Source organism: Sapajus apella, unplaced genomic scaffold (genome assembly GCF_009761245.1).
Source record: "Sapajus apella isolate SASKATOON/1434 unplaced genomic scaffold, GSC_monkey_1.0 scaffold47, whole genome shotgun sequence".
Classification (NCBI taxonomy): domain Eukaryota; kingdom Metazoa; phylum Chordata; class Mammalia; order Primates; family Cebidae; genus Sapajus; species Sapajus apella.
The window spans coordinates 1688791-1714876 of NW_022436987.1; the positions used below are offsets into that span (position 1 = coordinate 1688791).

At 44.0% G+C, this 26086-nt stretch overlaps 1 protein-coding gene across 1 annotated transcript; it reads right to left on the reverse strand.

Annotated features, from left to right (window-relative positions):
• Positions 1-1232: 1232 nt before the first annotated feature.
• CAVIN3 (caveolae associated protein 3) lies at positions 1233-2923 on the reverse strand. The gene is made up of 2 exons (XM_032240558.1): positions 2377-2923; positions 1233-1851 (listed from the first exon to the last, which is right to left on the reverse strand). Exons 1-2 carry the CDS (start codon positions 2758-2760, stop codon positions 1450-1452), a joined length of 786 nt encoding a protein of 261 aa, XP_032096449.1. The 5' UTR covers positions 2761-2923; the 3' UTR covers positions 1233-1449.
• Between the last annotated feature and the right edge of the window lie 23163 nt (positions 2924-26086).

Here is a 26086-nt window from a genome sequence, read left to right on the forward strand (position 1 = left end):
CAGATCACAAAGGGCCTTGAAAATAATTATAAGGAGCTTGGTCTTTAATCTGAAGATACTGGGGAGACACTGAAATATTTGAATCAGGACAATGATGTGATGAGATTGGCAGTTCAAACACTGGTCAAGTGAAAAGCCTGAAATAAGGCAGCAGCTGTATTAGGAAAGTGGACAGACTGAAGAAGTAAAATCAATAGAAAAGCTGTTTCCATGTGGGAGGGGGAGGACGGAGAGTCCTTGAGCCAACAAGGCCTCCCAAGTTCCTCTGTGGACGATGGTACCATTCATTGGTAAAGAACACACAAGAGGGAGAAATATTCTGAACCATACTTAGTAGGACCTGCCACATAGTAGATGTTCAACAAATAGCTGTTGAATGAAATGGAATTTAAAAGGTAGAAGATACTTGCTACTTCTGACATATTTTATTTTTTATTTTAATTTTTTTTTTTTTTTTTTTTTTTTTTTTGAGACGGAGTTTTCGCTCTTGTTACCCAGGCTGGAGTGCAATGGCGCGATCTCGGCTCACCGCAACCTCCGTCTCCTGGGTTCAGGCAATTCTCCTGCCTCAGCCTCCTGGGTAGCTGGGATTACAGGCACGCGCCACCATGCCCAGCCAATTTTTTTTTGTATTTTTAGTAGAGACGGGGTTTCACCATATTGACCAGGATGGTCTCGATCTCTTGACCTCGTGATCCACCCGCCTCGGCCTCCCAAAGTGCCGGGATTACAGGCTTGAGCCACCGCGCCCGGCCTACTTCTGACATATTTTTCAACTGCAGCTCAAGACAGTGCTATGGGGTGTAAGTAGCTGGTAGGGGAGATCTAGGCATGGATGACAACCAGAAAGTACCCAGAGTGAAAAGAGAGCCAAGAAAGAAATCCTGGAAAACCCAACTTCTAAGAGGTGCTAAAGGAAGAAAAGACTAAGAGGAAAACCATTAGTTGACACTGAGTAAGCACCTCCAGCAAGGACTGTACTGGATGCTAAAAAAAAAAAAAAAAAAAAAAAAAAAAAAAAAATGGCAACTGTGTGTTCCCATGAGGACAGTGTTTAAGGAGCAGGCCGCCACAGGGATATTTCTATGTGCCACTGGAGTCTAAAACCCAGGACTCCGTGGAACTGGAGGAATCATACAATGATTCCTGTTCTTATTCCTTGATTTGTCTTATTCCTTGATCTGCCTTCCCACATCCAAACCCTTTCCCCATCCCTTCTCATGGAGTCTGGATCGGGTGAAACTACTTTTATTGATGGTGAGCGTAAGCAGGTGTGAGGGGCTGCACCTCTTTCAGAGGACACAGGACTGGACTTAAAGAAGGGGGGGCCAGAGCACCCGCCTCCGCGGATGCAGGATTCTCTCCTTATTAGGGAGCGAGTACTACATTCTGAAAGGATTTATTTTGGGACAAGGCACAAGCCACAAGCGAGACAGGCAACACCAGCCCTTAGGCTGCACTCTCTATTTGGAGCAGAGCTTCTCTGGCAGCCCCAGGTCTCCCGGGATCTTCCTCAGTGTCCTGCGGAGGTTCTGGCTCCAGCGTGGGCTCCAGTGCAGGCTGGGCTTCCGGCTGGCCTTCAGCACTCCGGCCAGGCCCAAGGCGAGGCGGCTTGACCGGCGTGGACCGTGGCGCCGCAGGGCCTTTTCGGCCCGAAAGGGCCCTTCGGAGGCTCTGTACCTTCTGCAATCCAGTGCGCCGCAGCCGCTGGGCCCTGGACTCCACCGGCTCCTCGTCCGAGCTCTCTCCAGCTTCGGCCTCGGGCTGCTCCGGGCCCAGCTCGGACTGGTCCGCCGGGCCCAAGGGCTCTGGTGCCTTCTGGAAAGCGGTAGCTGGGATTTCACCCTCCTCCTGCATGTGACGGACACAGCACTGATCCTGGCAGCCCCTTACCCCCAGCAGCCCGAAACTCACTCCTTAATTACACAAGGGAAACCTTTTACCTCCGCAGAGTAGGGGTGGGAAGAGGCAGAAGTGGGAAGGGAAGGGGAGGGAAAGCTGCTTGCCAGCTACAAAACTTTGTAAAGTAGGTGAGGCCCGGAGAGGGGCGAGAGGAGGATGGTGCCCACAGTCACGGAATGCCCTTCCAACCACCGTTATTTTAGGGATGGGCTGGGACTTAGAACAAATTCTGCGGACGTGGCCAGAGCGAGAGCAGGGCGGGCTTGGATTGGCCAGGAGGGGCTCAGGCGTGACAGGGAGGGATGGGGCTGGGTTTTGGGAAGCGGGTGCGGCTCTAGGAGTGCGTTCCACAGCAACAGCGGCGGGAGGGGTTAGGAATGCGGGTGTGGAAGGTAGATGGAAGCGGGGAGCCCCCAGCTGGTGGCCCAAAGGCAGGAAAAGTCCCCGGATTGGGGACCGTTTGAGGTCACTGACCTTGAAGAGCAGAACGTGGAGCTTCCCGCGCGCCACCAGCAGCCCGTGGTTGGCCTCCAGCCGCTGCACCTGGGCTGCGCGGCGCACAGCGCGCTCTTGGGCTGCGTTGGCATGCGAGCTCACGCGCTCCGCCTTGGCCAGCAGCTGCGCCAAGGTGTTGCTGGTGGTGTCGTGGCTGCGACTGAGAGCGCCCAGGCCGCTCTGGATGCGGCGCACGGACCCCGCCAGGCCTCCCTGCCTTCGAGCCAGGCCTCCCTGCCGCTCCCGCAGTGTCTCCAGCATGGAGGCCAGCTTCTCCAGCAGGGTCACCACCGTCACGGCGTGCACGGGACCCCCAGCGGGCGCCTCGGGCACAGGCCCCGGCTCCAACGCACTCTCCCCCATGATCCCTGACCGCTCTGCTCTGCCTGCAACCAAAGGCTGCACTAAGGGCTGGAGCCGCCTTCCCCTGACTCCTCCCCAACTCCAGCTGTGACTCAGGCGGGCGGAGTTGGCCTTCTGGGGCGGCGGGAGGGCGCGGGGGCGTCGGGCTGTTGGCAGCGGGGGTCTTTTGGAAGAGCTTCCTCTTCCACTTTGCCTCTCCGGAGACCCGCTGGGAAGCAGGTTGGCCCCAGTTCGGTCCCCTGCAAACTTTCTCATTCTGAGTTTGAGTTACTCTCCTCCGCTCCAATTCCCTGGTGCGCCTGTTTCTGGGACGTCTCTCCACCGCAGAGGGCGAGACACGGACATTTTTATTTCATGCATCTTAGTGGGCACAGAAACTATGTTGGCACGGCATAGAGATAACCAGAGAAGCCTCTGTTATCCGCCCACTCTCGGTCTCCCACACCGCTGAAGACTGTATTTTTGTGGCCCCCGGACCGGACACAGGCGACAGGGAAGCCCTGGAACGTTCTGCTTACAGACCGCGAACTGTCAAGGCCCGAGGCCCCGCTTTGTGACTGGACAGGCGGCGCATTGTGGGCTGGCGGGCGCATTGTGGGCTGGCGGGCGGGGCATCGTCTGGTATTTTCCTAACAGTCATCACCAGTGTTTAGCCGCAGGCTTCGTTTCCTGCTTCTCTATTTCGTCCTCTTGGGTAACATTACCCTGTTTTCTTTCTCTAGTTCTCTGCCCTCTCTTTCTTTGGGTTTCACGGGTAAATCTCAGCCGTGGCTTCAGGACCCAAGCTTGGAGGACAGACAGGACACCTCTTCCTTTAAAACCCTTAAAAAGGTTAGAGTAGACAGTGGTCTTTGCTTTGATGGAGGTTAATTGGTGATTTTATTTTATTTTATTTTATTTGAGACGGAGTCTTACTCTGTCGCCCAGGCTGTCGTGCAGTGCAGTAGCAGGATCATGGCTCACTGTAGCCTCCGCCTCCCAGGTTCAAGTGATTTTCCGGCCGCAGCCTCCAGAGTAGCTGGGATGACAGGCGCCCGCCACTACACCCGGCTAATTTTTTTGTATTTTTAGTAGAGACGGGGTTTCACCATGTTGTTTCTTGTGTTCTGTGGAACTGTGGAAAGTAAAGACTTGAATTGCTGCTACAGAGGAAAAGAGTGGGCATGGAGGCTCCAGTTAATGATATGGATTGTGAATTTGTAGTGTCAGTAGTTCGAAAAATTCCATGCCTTACATGCCTTAGCTGGTCGCGGTGGCTCACCCCTGTAATTCCAGCACTTTGCGAGGCCAAGCGGGGAGGATCACGTGAGGCAAACAGCTCGAAATTAGCCTGGGCAACATGGCACAACCCCATCTCTACTAAAAATACAAAAATTAGCGGGGTGTTGTGGCACGTGCCTGTAATCCCAGCCACTCGGGAGGGCTGAGGCAGGATAATTGCTTGAACAAGGGAGGCAGAGGTTACAGTGAGCCGAGATTGTGCCACTGCACAGCAACCTGGAGGACAGAGCAAGACTCCATCTCAAAAAAGAAGGAAGAAGAAAAAAAGAAAAAGAAAAAGAAAATCCCATGCCTGGTTTTTAGGAATACTTGGCAAACCATCTCACAAATCCAAGTAATCTATCAATCCTGATGATCTCGCTCCCTCTTCCTCTTGTCACGGAACCTGTGAGGGCCATTTGATAACAACTGTGGAAGAAACTTGTGTCACTCAGGAAATAGTTACATGGGCCTGAAGTGCCACAAACAGTAGGCAGCTAATGCCAGAAATCTGGTGATGCTAAATTCATGGCTGGCTTCTACAAATACAAAGTCATAAGCCTGACCCCTTTTCTTAATACAAGAGAAAATAAGCTCTCTGGGAACCTGGTGGGAATCACCATCTCTTCCAGTGAAGCAACGTTTACCCAGAGAGATCCATCAGGGATGTACCAGTTAAAATGCTTTCAGACTGAGGGAACAATAGCTGAATTCAAACAGTACTTAGTAACAGGAAACCCAATTCAAACATAATTGAAAAAGAACATTGGTAGACTGGTGATTAAGTGTGAGTCATTCACAGCTCCAAATCTGGCTCTCTATAGTTCTCTCAACTGCTCAACTATGAGCCCCATCCCCCACCTCTCACACTCTCCACATCCCCCACACACCACCACCCCCGTGTCTGCACCCACATACACACAGGTATCAGCTTCATTCCAGTTCATTCCAGGCCTCACAACTCTGCAAAAGATCTAAAGAAAGAGGGGACCAGCTTAAAATTTAGGACATGTATTTCCCAGGAGCCTCCCAGAGTTTTTACACTGGCCTTCCATTGGATTACATGGCTTTTCCAAATCCAAATTTTATGGCTACAAAAATATTATGCATTGATGGGTTTAGGCCTGTGTTCCCTAACCAATCACTGACAAGATATCTAATAGTTGCCTTTTGACAAATTAGATCCCTTTCTGAAGTAGAGTAGATTCAGCTTCCCCAGGAGTATTAGGGTGGTATGGGAGGAAAAGTGGGTTCTGTACAAAAAATCTGGGTACTATTAGGAATGGATATTAATATAACAGGAAGCCTGTGAAAGAATCACCAGCCTTGAGGAATGAGACTAAGGGAGTTCAGTGCGTTTGGGAGTAAGAAGTACTTAGATAGGTATGTTTTTTAAACCTGATAATGAAGTGGCATCGTTGTGTGGAGTAAATACCCGAGATTTGTTGTCTCACAGCTATGAAAAACTAGGACATAAACACCCAAAGAGTGAGGTCCAGAGAAGAAGTTGAATAGGCAAAAGAAAGAGAAGAGCTTTCTGCAGCAGACAGGGGTCCAGGAGAAATGGGTTGCTGGTTCCACTGTAAAATGCAAGGGATTCTACAGATGAGCTTAAGGAGGCAGTTTCTCTCAGTCTCAAAAAAAAAAAAAAAAAAAAAAAATTAGCCAGGGTGGTGGCACTTGCCTGTAGTCCCAGCTACTACTGGGGAGGCTGAGGCAGGGGAATCCCTTGAACCTCGGAAGCAAAGGTTGCAGTGAGCCAAGATTGCCCCACTGCACTCCAGCCTGGTGACAGAGAGAGACTGCATCTCCAATAAATAAATAAATATTTTTTTTAAAAAAAGGAGGCAGTGTCTCAATTACATGGGGTACAAAAGATTGGTTGGACCAGGTGTGCCATTTGCATAGAGTGGAAAAAACTGGTTAGGGCTAGGTATGCCATTTGTATAGGGCACAAAAAGCTGGCCACCCCCACCCTAATCTTTTATTTTGCGGATAGGTTCTCTACCTGGCCAGCGCCATGTTGCCTGTTTCTTTGCTACACACGTGGTGACAAAGAAAAGAGAAGATGGAGCCTCCATGTTGAACATACCTGGCCCCAAGGTAGCCCTTTTCTATTGACACAGCTGCCAGCATTCACCCATGCAAGCTTCCAGCTTGCTTATCTATGTTTGCAGCTCGATTTTTCAGGCTTTCTTTGTTAGAAAAGAAACGATTTGGGGGCTGCTTTTTGTTAAAAGGGAAATTCTGCTGAGGATTCTTTTACCCTCACTCACTGCCTAAATAATTTTTTTTATCTCCTATAGCACTAACTCCCTCTCTGGCTATGTGGAACAAGGAGGACCTTAAACTTAGCAATAGAACCAGTGATGGTTCTACCAGTCTCCCAAAGCCTCTAATTTAAAAGCCATATGAACTGGCTGAGAGTGGAAAATGGAAGCCCATGGGGTAAGTGAAAATAACTTGGGGCCACCTAGAAGAATCCCTGAGTCAATAAAGCAGAGATTGACAGAAATTTTAATAGATTGATCTTGATAATAGAGCCAAGGAAGAGCTGTATTGCAGGTTCCAAAAACGGTAAGAAAAGAAGAAAGCAAAGATGCAGAATGATGCCCTCTGTTCAAAGATAAACTTAGGAACCTTAAAATTTTTAGAGTTTATCTGAGCGAAGAACAATTCATAAATTAAGCAACACTCAAGACCAAAAGAGGTTCAGAGAGCTCAGCTGCAGCAGTGTGGGCAGTGAGCTTTTATAGGCTGAACATGGAAGTAAGACAAAGAAAATTGTATTTGATTGAGTTAGAGGTTCGTTGGTGATTCCTGATTGGTAAGGTCCCTCGTTTTCTTTTACTGTTTACATTGAGCTTTGCTTTGTTTATGTAGGAATCAAAAAGTGCTGGAGCCATCTCAGCCTGATGGCCTCCCAATTAAAAAGCTGTTTAATACCTTAAGGCAGCAGTCTTCAAAATTTCTATTCTCTAAACTAGGGGTGTGGCCCTCATACCCCATGGTATGGACATGAAAAGTGGAAGCTTATTGCCACAAGTTGCTGTGTTTCCAAAAAGAAACATTTAAGTCCTAACCCCTGGTGCCTGTGAATATGACCTCACTTGGAAATAGAGTCTTGCAAATGTAGTTAAGATGAGGCCATAATGGAGTAGAGTAGGCCCTTAATTCAGTATGACTGGTGTCCTTGTGAGAGAGGGAAGAGATACACAGGGAGAACACCATGTGACGACAGAGATGGAGATTGGAGCCATGCTGCCACAAACCAAGGAATGACCCAGAAACCGAAAGAGGCAAGGAAGGGTACCTCCCTTGGAGCTTCAGAAGGAAAATGCCACTGCCAACACCTTGATTTCAGACTTCTGCCCCCCCAGAACCATGACAGAATAAATTTTTGGGTTTTGGGGGGGGGGGGTTGTGTTTGTTTGTTTTTCTTTTTTTTTTTTTTGAGATGGAGTCTTGCTGTTGTCATCCAGGCTGGAGTACAATGGCATGATCTCGGCTCACTGCAGTCTCCACTTCCCAGGTTCAAGCGATTCTCCTGGGCTGGGTGCGGTGGCTCATACCTGTAATCCCAGCACTTTGGGAGGCAGAGATGGGTGGATCACAAGGTCAGGAGTTCAAGACTAGCCTGGCCAACATGGTGAAACCCCATCTCTAAAAAAAAAAAAAAGAGAGAAATTCTCCTGCCTCAGCCTCCTGAAGAGCTGGGACTACAGGTGCCTGCCACCACACCTGGCTAATTTTTGTATTTTTAGTAGACACAAGACAGGGTTTCACCACATTGGCCAGCCTGGTCTCAAACTCCGGACCTCCGGTGATCCACCTGCCTTGGCCTCCCAAAGTGCTGAGATTACAGGCGTAAGCCACCATGCCCAACAAATTTCTATTGTTTTAAGCTACTGTGTTTGTGATTTTTTGTTTTGGTAGCTCTGGAAAACCAATAACGCCATTGATTAATCAACATCAGTATCATAGTATCCTATTACTCAGGATGCCTCTGCAAATGGCCTCCCCAATTATGTGAAAGTATTAGAGTCTCTACAGAAAAAGTTAATAAAACCTGAAGACTCCCAGTAGAACATAGACAATTAAACCAATAGTTTCCCAGATATAATGAGTCTTGCAAAAATTAGTGGAATACTATGGTAGTTGAGCTAACGAATGCTTTAAAACACTAAAAGGTGTTTCCCATCCTGCTTGTCAAAGGTCCCATTTATATACTGGCCCATCTCCTCCCCAGAGCACAGCATACTGTAAGGAAGAGTTGGCTGTACTAAGGGAAAAAAATCCACTACACCTTTCATCAGGCCTGGGGCTGCCTGAAATATATCTGCCCAACAAATACCTGCTTAAGGGTGGCCCTCTATCTCTACCTATGTCAAGAACAGCTGGGTGCTCCTTTTACTTTAAGGAAATCTCTGAAAAAGGCAGATCAGATCATAGTGCCTTAGATGGCATCATTCTGCATCTTTATTTTCCTTCTTCCTTCAGTTGCCAGGTGCCCCACTATGTGAAGTTGCCAAGATTTCCTAAAACAAAAGTGACAAAAGGCACTACCATTCTTAACATCATACCCAAGGGGATGAGTCTGTGCCACTGGGCTCAGAGACCATCCACCAGAAATCCAGCAGACAGGGGTTATCTAGAATAGTAGTGCTTAAACTCATGACAGGTGGTGAAACACGTGTAACACCTCCTCCTGCAACAAAGAATAGTGGGAGGTGTTAGAGTCAGCATATGCTTCACCTTGGTATTCTCACACACTCTATATCTTGGGTCACCCAAAAGGCTGCAAACTTTCAGAAGGATTGGGAGGAGCCTCAGTGACTAACCCTGGAAACTTGCAAGTCTCAGTATGGTCATGTCTATCCCTTGGGTCCTACAAATCAGAAAGAAAGATGAGACCCTGAGGTCTCTGTTACTTCTACCTCTTCCACCAAGATGATTTGTCAGGGAGGGAGGAGGGCAGATCCTATAAGGGAAAATATAGTGTAAGTATTTAGGATTTTTTACTAAGGAATGCTTTAGCAGCTGAGAGCTATACTGCTTTTGAAAAATAGTTGCTGGCTTATTACTGGAGGGGAGTAATAGTACTAATGGAGAGACTCAACAGAGGTTGCCGAGTGGTTTTATGAACTGGACCCCTTTGCCTCACATAGCAATATAGCTTAACAGTCTTTGATTATTAAATAGAAAACTCCAAATCTAAGAAAGGATGAGCGATGTCTATGTGAGCTCATTATAAAAGAAACATCTCTGACCAGGACCCTCACTTTCATCTGCCCAGAAAAACTGGTGCATCCTCCAGGGACTAACCGTTAAATCAAAATTAACAATGTGAGGCACAGACAGAACCACTCATTTAACAGGCAATGTGCCTCAGTAGACAGGCACTACCTTCCACCCTTTGTCAGAGACATCCTGTCCACGGAAGAGGTAAGGCCATTCCACACAATGAGGGAGCTCTGTGTCGCTGGCAATTACAATGGCTATAAGTTTCGGGCATCAGGAAGTGAATTTGTACTGACTCCAGAAATCAAAATTTCCAAATGGATGGAAGATCTTGGAATGGTATATTGTGACCAATAGGCTTAGTTAGGGATGCCTTTTATAGCAAGAATCAGGCATATTATTCACTCAAATGCACTATTTTTGTATCTCATATTTTAGTATGTTGAATAGTGTCTTAGTCCATTTTCCATTGCTATAACTGAATACCACAGGCTGGGTAATTTATAAAGAGGTTTATTTAGCTCATGGTTCTGGAGGCTGGGAAGTCTGACAGCTTGGTTCTGGCATCTGGTGAGAGCCTTTTTGCTGCATCATAGCATGGTGAAGGCGTCATATGGTGAGAAGGCAAGAGCCTGCATGTCAGCTCAGGTCTCTCTTCTTCTTATAAACCCACCAGTCCTGTTTTCGGGAATGGGTTTTCTTCTTATAAACCTCACCCTGTTGACCTTACCTAATCCTAAGTACCTCCCAAAGGCCCCACTTCCAATGAACATGTGAATTTGGAGATTAAGTTTCTAACACATGAAATTTGGTAGGCACATTTAAACAATAGCAAATAGTGTCCCCCAAAAGATATGTCCATGTCCTAACGCCTAGTACCTGTGAATACGACCTTTGCAGATATAATTACATCTTTGCAGATATAATTAAGTTAAGAATCTTGATAGGAGATTATTCTAAATCAAATGCCTGGTGTACTTATAAGTAAAGGGGAAGCCACAGAGACACAGAAAAGAGAATGCTGTGAAAATAAAGGAAAAGACTGGAGGGCAGCCACAAGCCAAGGAATACCAAGGACCAGAAGCTAAGAGAGAGGCACAGAGTGGATTCTCCCTCAGAGCCTTCCAAGAGTGAGCGGCTCTACCACACTGATTTTTACTACTGCCCTCCTGGACTGACAAAATACACTTCTGCTGTTATAAACCACTTAATTTGTGGTAACTTGTTCTGGCAGACCTAGAAAACTAGTACATGTATAGACACCTACCAAAAAGATTAGGGATAGAAAATACAATTTAAAAGCACGTAAATCCATCAATGTGTCATGGATGTCTGTTTTGGTCAAGGCCAAGGGTGTGTGCATCAGAGCACCAGACCCCTGAAATGAGAATGGTTAGCAAAGCTCAGATGATGAAGCATGTAATTACTGCTGAAGTCAATTGTCAGGATGTAGGAGTTTGGGCTCCTTCTGGAAAAATGCCCTGGGACATTCCAAGAGGCCAAAAAAAGTCTGGAATTACTAAATAGACTCCATTGAGTCTCTTTCTGTAATCGGAGGAATTCAATGGGCTCTGGCAGCAGGGAAGCCTTGCCTGGGTTTGAGTTTGCATTCTTAGGCAAATTCCTAAGAAGCCACCACCAAGGGACTGCAGCCCTCCACCTTGAGCTGATGTTGCATTTTTCAACAAAAGCCTCTAATCCAGGAATATATTTTACCACCCATATGATAAAGGACAGGGTAAATCATTGGGGGATTGTGTGCCCTGCCTCTCATCAGGATTAAGAGATAGAATGAACCGCTGCAGAAGGACTTGGCCATGATTCCATGGTCAGTAATTCCAGATGAGTGGTGACTTATAGACTATTGTATATAGCCAGAGTCCTGCAACTACTTTTATCTTAGCACAGACATCCTCCTTCATATATGGGGCTGAGCCCAAGGGAAAAGAAGTCATTATTAGCCATTCAGTATCTACCACAACTGGGAAATAATTTGATTGATAGGATTTAGACACATGTACATTAGTTACATGGTATTTAGTTATGAGATTTCATTTGAAAAATAACTATGATTTGTTTAGTGTCTAAAGACCAGAGAGTTGCTAATCAATTCAACTAAGGAAAGAAAAGAAGTGAGTCTACCCTGGGCAAAGAACAGCATTGGCTCTTCCACCCCATGCCACTTTAGGGTAATTGACATGGTTTAGCAATATTGCACAACACAAATTACCCTACTGATTATTTCTCATCTTATTTGGATTCAGTGGATTTTAGAAGCAGGACAGAAAACTGCTCAGAACCAGACCATATGTACCACAATCCATTTGCTAAGCCAGCCAGGGATGGCAGTAGAGAAGAATTTGAAAGAGTTAAAATGTTTCAATAGGTCTAAAAGCTTACTCACTTAATCCAAAAGTGAGAATGATTCCTGAGACTAGTACTCTGGTTCTTAAGAATGGTATCTCAACTTTTTGGCACAAAGACCCCCATGCAGTTAAGTGTGATCATATCACAATAATCCATTGAGTCCTGCAGAGATAGTGTACTGTGCAAAATCAGTGTACTGCCTGCATTCAACTTGCCTGTCTACAGGAACTTCAGCTTAATCTTGACTCCTTGTTATTGTGTGGATTTGGATGAAGGAAATATTAATTGTCATAGGTAGGATTAGGGTTTAAGATACTCTTTTTGTCACCAAGTGGCATTTAAGTCACATAAGGAATGAGCTAAAGAGCAACAAGCAAGTCACTCCTGCCCCGCAAAGAATGCAGAAGACTGCTGTAGTGCCTGGACCTAGCAAAAAAGACCAGAAGGGAAGAACTGGCCTTGGAGTCACGTCTCCAACCAAGTAGATCTGTCAGAGATTGATTTAGTTAGGAAGCTAATGTAGGAGGAGGAGTGCTGCAAGTAGCTGAAACCATCCAATTGATGTGGGCTAAAGACGATTTGAAGAATGAGGAAAGAAAAGAGAAGGAAAGAAGAAAAGAAGGAAGGGAGAGAGGGAAGGGAGGACGGGGAAGAAGGAGAGAGAGACAGAAAAGAAAAAAAAAAAAGAAAAGAAAAATTTACTCATATATACTTCCACACTAAAATTTGCAAAAGATACTGGGATGGCTGGGCTCAGTGGCTCATGCCTGTAATCCCAGCACTTTGGGAGGCCGAGGCAGGCAGATCATGAGGTCAGGCGATTGAGACCATCCTGGCTAACATGGTGAAATGCTGTCTCTACTAAAAATACAAAAAATTAGCCGGGCATGGTGGCTTGCGCAGTCCCAGCTACTCGAGAGTCTGAGGCAGGAGAATCGCTTGAACCCAGGAGGCGAAGGTTACAGTGAGCCAAGATCATGCCATGACCCTCCAGCCTAGGCAACAGAGCAAGACTCTGTCTCAAAAAAAAAAAAAAAAAAAAATTGAGGCAACCATGTACTTACACAACTCCATCTATAATAGAAAAATTTATGGAGGCAGAAAAATGAAATGTTCAGATTGTACTGTACTTTCAAAGATTGAAAAGTGAATCCCTAAAGGAAAAACAGAAATTTCTCTTGAACTTGTTGAGATTTGAAGTTTCCTCAGGAAATCAGATTAGAGTACTATCTGGTGAAGCCTGGAGGACCTACCTAAAAAAAGCAAACTTGGATCTTTGCAAGGAGAGAAAATGAATGGGATGCAGGAAAAAGACTGGTCATATTCCATGGCTAAAAGCATTGGAGAAGGCCTGTGGGGTCTCAGCAGGTCAGGTCCATGACTCATGAGTAGACACCTGTGTTTCTACTGCCTGGTGCCGTAATCATAAACAATGTAAGCAGGGAAAAATAAGATCCTAATTCAGCAGTATTCACTATAAATATAATGTATGTAATTTAAAATTTTCTAGTAGCCATATTTAAAATTTTTTTAATGAAATTAATTTTTAAAAATATTTTGCTTAACTCAATATATCCAATATATGCCATTTTAACTTGTAATCATATTTTTAAAGTATTAATTAGATATTTTACATTCTTTTAGGTCTCTGAAATCTGGTGTATATTTTATATTTATAGGATATCTCAATTGGCATATTCAATGTTCATTGGAAATGATGGCTCTATGGTTAGACTTTAATAAAAGAAAAACTTCAGCCAAATTAAGTTGAAAGGAGCCAAATTAAGTTAAATAATTGAGAAATAAATGATTTGCGAATTGGGCAGTCCCCAGAATCACAGCAGATTCACAGAGACTCCAGGGGTGCCTCATGGTCAGAATAAATTTATAGACAAAAAAGGCAAAGTGACATACAGAATCAGAAGTGTGGGATAGAACCAGTGAGATTGGTTACAACTTGGCATGTGCCTTATTTGAACGCAGTTTGAATATGCAGCAGTCTATGAGTGGTTGAATTATGGCCACTGGGATTGGCCAACACTCAGCTATTGTTACAGGTACACTCCGCTATTGTTAGGTGGAAACCTAAGTTAGGTATTCAATTTTGTCTGACTATTAAGCTAGGTTACAGTTCATCTACAAGGACTCAAGTATCGAAGTACAGAGTCCTTCTCAGGCCAAATTTAGTTTGCTTTAACAACTTCATAAAATTTATAGTTGAAAAAGTAGATTCACATACCCAAGTTGTTTCAAATATACTCAGAAAAGTTTCCAATAACTGAATCAAGTATCAGTTTTTAAATTTAAATGTATACTAACTAAAATTGAATTACCTGGGATATGGGATGATAGAGAAAATCAAGAGTTAATCTCTGCAGGAACTGGGCCTAAGCTTCCCTTATTTGATTGATGTTTTTATTATTTTTATTTTGGTAAAAATTGACTCCTGTGTAGATAGAAGAGTAACAGACGAGGAGCCCAATCCCACATAGAAATAACAGGTGGTGCCGGGCGCGGTGGTTCACACCTGTAATCCCAGCACTTTGGGAGGCTGAGGCAGGTGGATCACCTGAGGTCAGGAGTTCAAGACCAGCCTGGTCAACATGGTGAAACACTATTTCTACAAAAGTACAAAAATTAGCCAGGCATGATGGCAGGTGCCTATAATCCCAGCTACTTGGGAGGCTAAGGTGGGAAAATCCCTTGAACCCAGGAGGTGAAGGTTGCGGTGAGCCGAGATTGCACCACTGCCCGCCAGCCCGGACAACAGAGCAAGACTCTGCAGCAAACCACCATGGCATGTGTATACCTATGTATCAATCCTGTATGAACTGCACATGTACCCCAGAACTTAAAGTATAATAAAAAGAAAAAAAAAAAGAAAATTCAGTTAACAAGAAAAAAAAAAAAGGAAATAAAAGGTGGAATTAATGTCCCAAGTCTCTAAACTTCTTTAGAAAAAGGAAATAGAGCTTCATCAAACTGAGCACATTGCTGCCTCAGGCAACTGGCACTGAGAAAGTGCTCTCCGGTCTACTGTTACTGACTGACATCACAGAGCTTGCACCAGTTGCTAATCAGTTCTTGAAGGTCTGGGAGGAGATAAAAGGTAACCTTGTAGTCCCTCCCCTCACCATCCGGCCCAGCTTTTTGGACCTCTAGATCATTCCACTCTCCTCTGTGCCTCAAATTTGCTGATTGCACTCTCATATGTGCAGTCAGTCCTCATTATTCATGGATTCAGCATTTGCAAATTCACCTACTTTAGAAAATGTATTTGCAACCCCAAAATCAACACCCAGGAGTTTTTGTGGTCATTGGCAGACATACACAAAAGGGCCAAAAATATGAGTGGCTCAACAGGGAATATTCCCAAGTGATGTCCATTAAGACAACACTCTCCCTTCTTGATTCAGCACTGGTACTGTAAATATTAATACGTTTTTTTTTCCCACCATCTGTGTAATGCCACGCTTTTCAATTTTTGTGCTTTTTCTTGGTGATTTTATTGTTTACAGTGGCCCCAAGAATAGTGTTGAAGTACTGTCTGTTGCTCCTGAGCACAGGCTGTGATATGCCTTAACAGAGAAAATATGTGGGTTAGGTGGGCTTTGTGCAGACACGAGCTATGATGCTGTCAGCTGCAAGTGTTAAAGAACCAACAATATATATTAAGTAAGGTGTTTTTAAACACATAAAGCAAAGTCATGTATCGATGGGTTGATAAAAATGTTATGACTATGGACTTGCGGGAACCTAACTCCGCATTTTTCCCTGAAGAAATGGTTCAGTAGTTACTAATTCGGTGTTCTCAGCAATTTTATAGATTATAACTACAGCAGATAATGAAAATTGACTATATATATGTACAATTTTATTGCAATTTTCTGTGTTTTCTACCTATAACCCAGGTATTAGCTAAGTCCTGCTTTGTTTCTCAGAAGTCTGAGTTTGGACCCTACCAACTCTATTGTCTTTGGAAGTGTAAGGTTCTCCCACAGAGGTAGAGGCTGCCTTCCAGGAGAATGGCCAAGAGTAAGCCAAGATCACATCACTGCACTCTAGCCTGGGTGACAGAGCGGGACCCTGTCCATAAATAAATATAAAAATAAATCAATAAATCAATAAATTCTCCCAGAAATATTTGCTAACTCCCGAACTCTACTTAAAAAAAAAAAAAAAAAAAACCCACTGCCTTCCACCTCCTTCCCATCCAGCCCTGGAGGGCAGCTACCCTAGTGATTTCTAACAGAATTGATTTTTGTTAGGCAGTTTTAAGCCTTTCATGTGTATTAATTCAATTAATCCCCACAATGACCCTCTGAGATAGACAATGTTACTACCCCATTTCACAGTGAGGAGATGGGGAAACAAAGAGATTAGATGACTTGCCAAGATCACACTACTGATAAATAGCAGGGCTGGGATCCAACCCTGGCATCTGCTCCGTAGGCAAATAAGCCATGCTACCAAAAATATCACAGCAGCTAGAGAAGCAATCTGAATCCAATGAAATTAGAATTGTTGAAAAAGAGACATTCACTGCCACATAACTATCTGCATATAGCTTCACACACTCTTTGCATTTATCTCTCTCACTTGATAGCCGGTGAGGGAATCAGGAGGAGCAGAGAGGAAAAGGAATATACACGAAGGTCATAGCTCTAGGTGGCAGCATCAGGGTTTGAGGCTGGTCCAAATGAAACTTCATTCCGTTTCCCATAGGAAGAAACTGAGGCAGGAGGGGCCAACCAAGTTATAGTTTCATCCTTCCAGAGGACCAACAGAGTATTTTGCACTAAGTTGAAGCTCAACACATATTATGTCCTATCCTCTGGACTGAGTGACTAGATGCTATTCGACTCCTCAGCTAGGGGGAGCCTGAGACCTTGACCACAGTAATGCTGGTGACAGGGGATTTGCAGGTGGCTAGAGGTACCATATTTAGCAAATAAAATATAGGACGTCTAGTTATATTTGAGCGTAAGATAGACAACGAATATCTTTTCTAGTATTAGTACATCCCATGCAATATACTAGAAATGTTTTCATTATTTATGTTAAATTTAATTCTAATAGGCCATCCTATATTTCATCTGTCAATCCAACCCATGACCTAAGCAGACACTGCAGAAAAAAAAAAAAAAGGAAAATTAGGGAGATAAATGAAACACAGGGTGAGCTGAAAAGAGGCCCTCTGTGAATTTGAGGGTCCAGTAGGAGCTGACTTGTGGATAGTTGGTCTGCTTTCGTGCCCATGAGAACCTTGAGGGAGGGGTGGAATAGCAGAGAAGTAAGCTCTGTGCCCCGCCCCCAGGTTCTGCAGGACACCAGAGCTTTTATCAGCACCCCTATATTCAAATCCTAGCTGTACCCTCCATGGTTGTATATACTCTGGATAAGCCACTTAATTTAAATCTTGCTGCTTTTATAAAACTGATAAACAGAAAGGTCATAGTGACATTGATCACACTGATGTCCCTCAATGAATTATCAATATGGTTTTTTTTCCCCATCTACATTCACTCCTTATTGAACTCTGTTATTTTTGATCCAGGTCTATAGTAAGCATTATGCCCTTGCAAGAGTGAAATGAAATATTTAAAAATAATTCTTTAATGTTTTCTGAACACTGGGTGTTTTCAATGATTATGCATGACTGGCAGCAAAGAGGAACTTGGATGGATTCGATAAGGAGCAATGAGTCCTGAACACACACAGAGAACTGGCTGTGGATCCTGTTTCCACCACTCACCACTTACTTGCTGGGTAACCTTAGCCATATCATTTATTCGCTCTGATCTTCAGGCCTGTTTCATATCATCCCCAAAGAGATGGTGGGTAAGAGAGAACTTCTTAAAATGCTGCTAAAGCATAAATAGGTCTTATGACTAGGTGGCAGAAAAATGGAACCTCAAAGAGGAGAGAGTCCACAAAGTGGGGGATTGCTGCCATTCTTTGAGTAGCAGCTGAAAATATTGCCCCAAACTGTCCCCATCTAGTTAGGATGCCCCACAGCCTGGTACTAAGATAGTGTCTTCATCGATCCTCAGCCCAGTTACAGTACCTTTCTGGAACTCCCACCACTGAAGCTCAAGAGGAGAATGTAAGCGCAAGAGGGGTAAGCTCTCTACCCACCCGCTCATCCACAGTCCCTCAGAGTAGCATGCACATACGTGCTTAGTTTGGTTGGTTGGTTGGTTGGTTGGTTGGTTGGTTGGCTGGCTGGTTTTGTTTTGAGACAGGGTCTTGCTCTGTTGCCCAGCCGGAGTGCAGTGGCACAATTACAGCTCACTGCAGCCTCAACCTACCAGGTTCAAGTGGGTCCTCCCACCTCAGTCTCCCAAGTAGCTAGGACTACAGGCACATGTCACCATGCCTGGCTAATTTTTCTGTTTTTCATAGCGGATTTTACTATGAAACAGAGATTTTTCTATGAAACAGAGGTTTTACTATGTTGCCCAGTCTGGTCTCTAACTCCTGGGCTCAAGCAATCCTCTCAGCTTGGCCTCTCAAAGTGCTGGGATTACAGTGGTAAGCCACTGTACCCAGCCCTAGCATGCTTTTAGATTGTACTCTCTGAAAATTAATGTTTGTTTCTGGGAGCAATGCATGAGCTAATATAATAAGTCTATTAATCAAATGAACTGACATAATTCCTGCTAACACATGTGGGAATATTGAAAAGGAAATTCAGCCAGGAAGATCTAAATCCACAACAAAGGGTAAGATATTATATTATCACATTGAAAAACATAACCCAGCCAACCTGAAACAAGCAGTATGACCCAAAAGCCATTTTACCAAATTTGTCTAAGGGTTTCTCCAGCCTTGCACTGTCCAATATGATAGCCATTAGCCACATGTGGCTGTTTAGTTTTAAATTTTAATTAATTAAATGGAAGGTAAAACTTAATCCTCAGCCACATTATCTACATTTCAAGTGCTTAATAGACATATGTGGCAAGTGGCTACCATATTGGATGCATCCCTCTCATCAATACAATCCCACAGGGTATGTGTGCTCCCCAAACTCCTCCCCAAACTTCCAAGTTACCAATTAAATACCACAGCCTTCTCTGAGAGATGAGAAGACAGAAATAAGGAAATCTTTCATTTAGCCAAAAAGCCAGGTCTTGACAAGCAAAGATCAATATAAATAAAATTACAGGGCAATTAATAGAGAAGTGATCTCTTCCCAGAATTTGGGACCATATAAAGGAGACAGAAAAGTATATAGAAGAATAGTTTCTGAAACAACCCATGCATTAGGACCTGGATCAGCACTTTCAAAAATATATACGTTTAACTTTTAGTTTAAGTTCAGGGGTACAAGTGCAGGTTTGTTACAAAGATAAATTTGCATCTGGGCGGTTTATTTTATAGATTATTTCGTTACCTAGGTTTTAAGCCTAGTACCCATTAGTTATTTTTCCTGATCTTCTTCCTCCTCCCATCTTCCACTCTCTGAAATGCCCCAGTGTCTATCATTCCCCTCTGTGTGGTCAGGTGTTCTTATCATTTAGCTCCCACTTGTAAGTTAGAGCATGCAGTATTTGGTATTCATATCCTTAGTTTGCTAAGGATAATGGCCTCCACCTCCATCCATGTCCCTGCAAAAGACGTCACCTTGTTCTTTTTTATGGCTGCATGGTATTCCACAGTGTATATACCTTTCAATGCAGTTTACCTCAATTACAGGAACAATATTGTTACTGGTTTTATCCTTTTCGAGAAAGTATAATGAAAATTGTGTCTGACAAAGTAACAAGATTGCTTTCTGTCTACATAGAGAAAATGCTCAGGATGTTCAGGGCAGCCTGCCTCACCCTGGAAAAGGGATGTTGGGGATAATGAGAAAGATGAATATGTTCAGTGTGGAGCATGCAAATTTGCATGAAAAAGTAAATGTTACCTTGCGCATAACTACAACTAATATTTTAGTTCTCAGTTTTCGTAATGAATGTCCAGCACAGAAAAACCTAGAACATAAAAGAGCGCAATACAAATTTACTGATTTAAGAAAAAATAATGTTTGTTTTGCTAAGAAAGGTAAATCACCAATAAGAAATGAATCATATTTGCAATGAGATAGATTGATAGATAGATGATTGATAGATAGATAGATAGATAGATAGATAAGAAAATAAACTAAATTTAAAGTCAAATAAAAATCCAATGTCAATTGGGTAAGAAATTGATGTTCGAGTCTAAGAAGTAAAGCAGGTCTTCATTTTGTCCGCATTTTATTTTATTTGTGAGAGAGTCTTGCTTGCTCTGTAGTCCAGACTGGAGTGCAGTGATAAAATCATGCCTCACTGCAGCCTCAACCACTTAGGCTCAAATGATCCTCCTGCCTCAACCTCCCAAGTAACTAGAACCACAGGCACATGCCACTATGCCCAACTAACTTTTAAATTTTTTTGTAGAGATATGGTCTCTCCATGTTTCCCTGGGCTCAAACGACCTTCCTGCTTCAGCCTCCCAAAGTGATGGGACTACAGGCATAAGCCACCTTACCTGGCCTGTGTTTCTCTTTTAATCCAGTTGTTTTATTATTATTATTATTTGAGATAGAGTCTCACTCTGTCTCCCAGACTGGAGTGCAGTGGCACAATCTCATTTCACTGCAACCTCCACCTCTCGGGTTCAAGTGATTCTCCTACCTCAGCCTCCCAAGTAGCTGGGATTACAGGTGTGTGACACCATGCCCAGCTAATTTTTGTATTTTTAGTAGAGGAGGGATTTCACCATGTTGACCAGGTTGGTCTCAAACTCCTGACCTCAGGTGATATGCCCACCTCAGCCTCCCAAAGCGCTGGAATTACAGGCATGAGCCATTGCGCCCAGCCTGTTTGTGCTTTTAACCAGTATCTATACTGGGTTACAATTTCTTTACCAAGTGAACTGATTCAAACCTTCATTCATACACAAAGAATCTGAACCTTTTGTGAATTAGTCTAGAATGGTGCCAATATTTTAATTAGCCTTTGCCACCAGGCATGGCAGTATAAGAAGTCATGCCACGGGCTCTCTCACTTTCTACCTATATTCCTCCAGGGCCCTATTGTAATGGACCTTGGTCAGGCATCACTTTTTTGCAATGAGAAGAAGTCTACTCAAGCCAGCTGGGCCTTCCTGGGATGAGAGAATCTTTACCACTCTGGACCATGCCAAAACGCTGAGGACAGTATCCACATTCTCTTGAGGCTCTATTGCTTTCAAACCTACTTGCCAGAATTCATTTCTCTTCTAGACAGAGATCAGTTGGTTGTAAAGAACAGAAACTGTCGCAGGTAACTTAAGTGAAGGAGGGTTTATTGTAAAGAGAATTGGCGGCTACCCCAGCCCCCAAAACAGACTGTTGAAACAATTTATTGAGTCTGGAGCCTTTCCTGAATTAACAAAAGGGAGGATCCATTAAAGGATAATACAGATTATTTATCATTTCAATAGCTTCCCAGGCAAAGCAGGAAAGAAACCAGACCTCTTTTCTGCACAGTAATGGGGCCCACTAACTCTGGGGAAAAGGTAAGATGCCTTCTAATTGAGGAAATATATCCTTTTTCAATATGAGTCTAGATTGTACTCTCTAAAAATGATTGTTTGTTCCTGCGAGCAGTGCATGAGCTAATATAACAATTCTATTAATCAAATGAACAGACATAATTTCTGTTAACACATGCAGGAATATTGAAAAGGAAATTCAGCCAAGAAGATCTAAATTCACAACAAACTGCAATATTGGAGGCTCTTATTCCTTCCCCACCCCCAACCTGCTCCTACACACACAATTTTGTAAGACCTGGATAAAAATAGGCATCATTTCAAACTGGTTAAAGTCCTGGGACCCTACCTCTAATTGGCACACTCAGACTGAGACACTTTGGTAAGGTAAGAATGGTAAATGTGGAAAGAGAGAAAGAGCCAAGAAGTGAGATTCCTCCTTGTGGATAGGTGTGGGGTTTTCCCAAGGAAATTGATGGCATTTCTAATAAAGAAAAATTTTAAAGGAGGCCCATGGAGAAGGAAAAGTTGTACATATAAAGGCCAGGGAGCTTATGAAGGATCTGGATCTGCAGGTAACATCTCTTTGAGAAGCAAAGAGAAAGCCTAAGGAGTATTTTTTTTCCTCTTTGACATAGAATCACTCTTCAGAAATTGCCTAAACTCTTTAGTGAGGAAACCTGCATAGAACTACTTAAGCTGTTGGTAATTTTGAAAAGATTGGAAAGAGAGAACTGTAGAGGAAAAGAGAAAGAAGATCTGCCCCAACCATCACCTCTGATTTACTGGAGACATTAAGCAGGTGGTAATGTAACCACCCAATGAGTTTACTTTGCCAGCTCCCTAGACAGAGCTGATTTATTAAGACAGGGGAATTGCAAATGGCGAAAGAGTAATTCACACAGAGCTAGCTGTGTGGGAGAGTTTTATTATTACTCAAATTAGTCTCCCCAGGCTTTAGGGGATCAGAGCTTTTCAGGATAATTTGGCGGGCATGGTCAGGTATGGGCTCCAAAAGTCAGGAGTACTGATTGATGGGGCTGAAGATAAACTGATAGGGGGTGGAAGTGAGTTCTTCTTGCTGACTTCTGGGTGGGATCGCAGAACTGGCTGAGCCAGATTGTCAGTCTGGGTAGTGTCTTCTGCTGCATCGGAATGCAGGGTCTGCAAAACGTCTCAAACACTGATCTTAGGTTAGCTAATTTGTTAGTCCTACAAAGCCAGACTGATCCCCTGGCAAGAAGGGTTTTTTTGGGAAAGGACTATTATCCTTTGTGTTTCAGAGTTTAAACTATAAGCTAAATTCCTTCCCAAGGCTAGTTCTGCCTACACCCAGGAATGAGCAAAGACAGTTTAGAGGTTAGAAGGAAGATGGGGTCGGTTAGGTCTGATCTCTTTCACTGACCTAATTTCCTAAGTTATGATTTTTGCAAAGGCAGTTTCAATAACATTGAGCTCCTGATGGTGACAGGCCACACTGAGAGCAGGGAGATAGCACTGCAGAGAAGGCATATTCTCAAAGGGCAAAAAGATGCTTTTGCATCTCCTTATAAATTAGAGCATGCTGCCTTCTAAAAGAGGAATTGGAGGAGGCTGGACATTCAAAGTGATCAAATATCATTTGGTTAAAATTAGTTCTAATCCATATATATGTACAAATATATATAATTTATGTATTATAAGTCTATAAATATATATGTGTATATATATATATATATATATATATATTTGCTATGCTGCCCAGGCTGATCTCAAACTCCTGGGCTCAAGCCATCCTCCCACCTAAGCCTCCCAAAGTGCTGAGATTACAGGCATGAGCCACTGTGCTTCAAGTCCAAAGTTCCCACACCCCACTATACTGACACCACACACCTCAGCATTTCCACATCCTTTCTTGCTGCCTCAGTTCTTCATTAATCTGGTGTCAAGCACGGCCCCTTTATCAATTTTCAGAAAGAAATGTACTCTGAAGGTTTTGAGTGTTGGTCATGGGATACGTAATATGAATGTGTTGGGGCTCAGAAAATGATACCCCAAGTTTAGGCCTCAGAAGCAAAGTTTCTCTCTGGCCTTCTCCTGTCCCCATCTATTGTCCCTCATTCTCCCCCAAGGAAAGCCATAAAAACTATAATCCTAGCTGGGCACGGTAGCTCACGCCTGTGATCTCAGCACTTTGGGAGGCCAAGGTGGGCAGATCAACTGAGGTCAAGAGTTCAAGACCAGCCTAGCCAACATAATGAAACTCCGTCTCTACTAAAAATACAAAACAGCCAGGTGTGGTGGCACTTGCCTGTAATCCCAGCTACTCGGGAGGCTGAGGCAGGAGAATCACTTGAACCCAGGAGGCAGAGGTTGCAGTGAGCCAAGATTGTGCCATTGCACTCCAACCTGGGTGACAGAGTAAGATTTCGCCTCAAAAAAAAACAAAAACAAAACTAGCCGGGTACGGCGGCTCATGCCTGTAATCCCAGCACTTTGGCAGGCCAAGGAGAGTGGATCACCTGAGGTCAGGAGTTCAAGACCAGCCTGGCCAACATCGTGAAACCCCATCTGTACTAGAAATACAAAATTCAGCCAGGTGTGGTGGCAGCTGCCTGTAATCCCAGCTACTTGGGAGGCTGAGGCAGGAGAATCACTTGAACCCAGGAGGCAGAGGTTGCAGTGAAATGAGATCATGCCACTGTACTCCAGCCTGGGAGACAGAGAGAGACTCTGTCTCAAAAAAAAGAAAAACTATAATCCCTCTTCCCCAAGGTGGGCTATAGAAACAAGAACCCCTCTCCTCCAAAGCCAGCCATAAAACCTAAAAGTATGTTCTAACTTTCCCCTGCCTTTCTGTGTAAGAGCTGCTTGGAAAGAAATCCCTGGCTGGGTATGGTGGCTCATACCTGTAATCCCAATACTTTGGGCAGCCAAGGCAAGAGGATTGCTTGAACCCAGGAGTTCAACACCAGCCTAGGCAACATAGCCAGACCTCATCTCTACAAAAAATTTTAAAATTAGCTGGGTGTACTGGTATGAGCCTGTAGTTCCAGCAACTTGGGAGGCTGAAGCAGGGAGGATGGCTTGAGACTGAGAGGTTGAGTCTGCAGTGAGGCATGATCACGCCACTACACTCCAGCCTAAGTGACAGAGTGAGACTCTGTCTCTAAAGACAAAGGAAGAAATAAAGTGAGAAAAAAGGGAATTATTTTTTAAAAGAAAGAAATTTTCTGACCCATCTTGTTTAATAGGAGGTTGTAAGACCCCCATTCCAGAAAGGGTCCTGCCTCATATCTGAGAGGAAGGAATGCTGTACAAAGAGGCCAAGAATAATCTAAACATTTGCAGTCTGTTCCCAATAGGCCATACCCTTTTTGTTCAATCACACTGTTACACAGCTGTCCATGCTTCATTGAACCTAAGCATAAAAATGGATAGCTTTATTAGCCGGGCATGGTGGTATACACCAGTAATCCCAGCTACTCAGGAGCTGACGCACGATTACCTGAGACCAGGAGTTTGAGGCTATTGTGAGCTATGATTGTGCCTCTACACTCCGGCCTGGGCAACACAGTGAGACCCTGTCTCAAAAATAAAAGGTTCTCTCTATATTTTTGGGTCTGCATTCTGAAGTCTCCCATGTCATGTAAAAGTATGATTAAATAAATCTGTTATGCTGTTCTCTTGTTAACCTGTCTTTTGTTACAGAAATGTTGGCTGTGACCCTCATGATTGAGAGGAAAGTGATTACCAGCTTTCTGTCCCTACAAATGTCACAGACTCTACCCACCACACTCTTACTCTCTTTCTTCCCTCCCTTTCCAGAGTAATCAGCAAATAAATGCCTTTCCTTTCTTCTGCTGATGTTTTGTCCATACTCAGACCCCTTGGCTTCTCAGCTTCTACCCCAAATGAGCTTGTTGTCATCAAAGTTCTTCCAAAAATCTACAGTGCTCTCTTGAGCAAATCTGGTCAGTATAATTTCCTCCATCTCATAAACTTAGGGTCAAATGACCATCTCACAGAATCCCAGGATAAGAAAACCCTGGGAAACCAGAGAAAAGTTAGAGAGCCAGAGTTCTCCCTTCAATTTTCAAGGCTCCTGACCCCTCCAGCCCGCTTCTGTCTATGCACCTGCTCCATTCAGCTTCTCTTCAAGCTGGGCTTCCTGAGACTACTTATCAGCAATGCACATGGTGTGACAATAGCCACCCCAATTCAGCTCATGTGCCTACCATCAAATGATGGCAGCCATTGTATTGTAGTTTAATTTATTTTTGCTGTAGGGGGAGACGAAGTTTTACTCTTTTCACCCAGGCTGGAGTGCAATGGTGAAATTTTGGCTCACTGCAAACTCCACCTCCTGGGTTCAAGCGATTCTCCTGCCTCAGCCTCCCAAGTAGCTGGAATTACAGGTGCCTGCAACCACACCTGGCTAATTTTTGTATTGAGGTGGGGTAACATTATGTTGGCCAGGCTGAACTCAAACGCCCGACCTCAGGTGATCCACCTGCCTTGGCCTCCCAGAGTGCTGGGATTAGAGATGTGGGCCGCCATGGCTGGCCTCATAGTTTCATTTATTGGGCAATAAAGAGAGAGAGCATCTAGCTGGTAGCCTTGGCTCAGATCTAACCAGCTGTTGCCCACGGGTAATAAAATAAGATGAAAGTGATAGATATGGCCCACTCTTACAAGATCTGTGGTCTAGGCAGATGCAGAAGTTTGTCTAATCAAAGCAGCTAGTTTATTTATCCTCAGTGGTTGTTGGAAGATTTAAGGGCACCAATAAATAAAATCCCGTTTTCCTGTCCTAGTTCTCAACCAACTGAGAAATAAAGCAAAAGAATAAGGTAAAAAGAGGCTGGGTGTGGTGGTTCATGCCTGTAATTCCAGTACTTTGGAAGGCGGAGGCAGGTGGATCACCTGAGGTCAGGAGTTCAAGACCAGCCTAGCCAACATGGCAAAACCC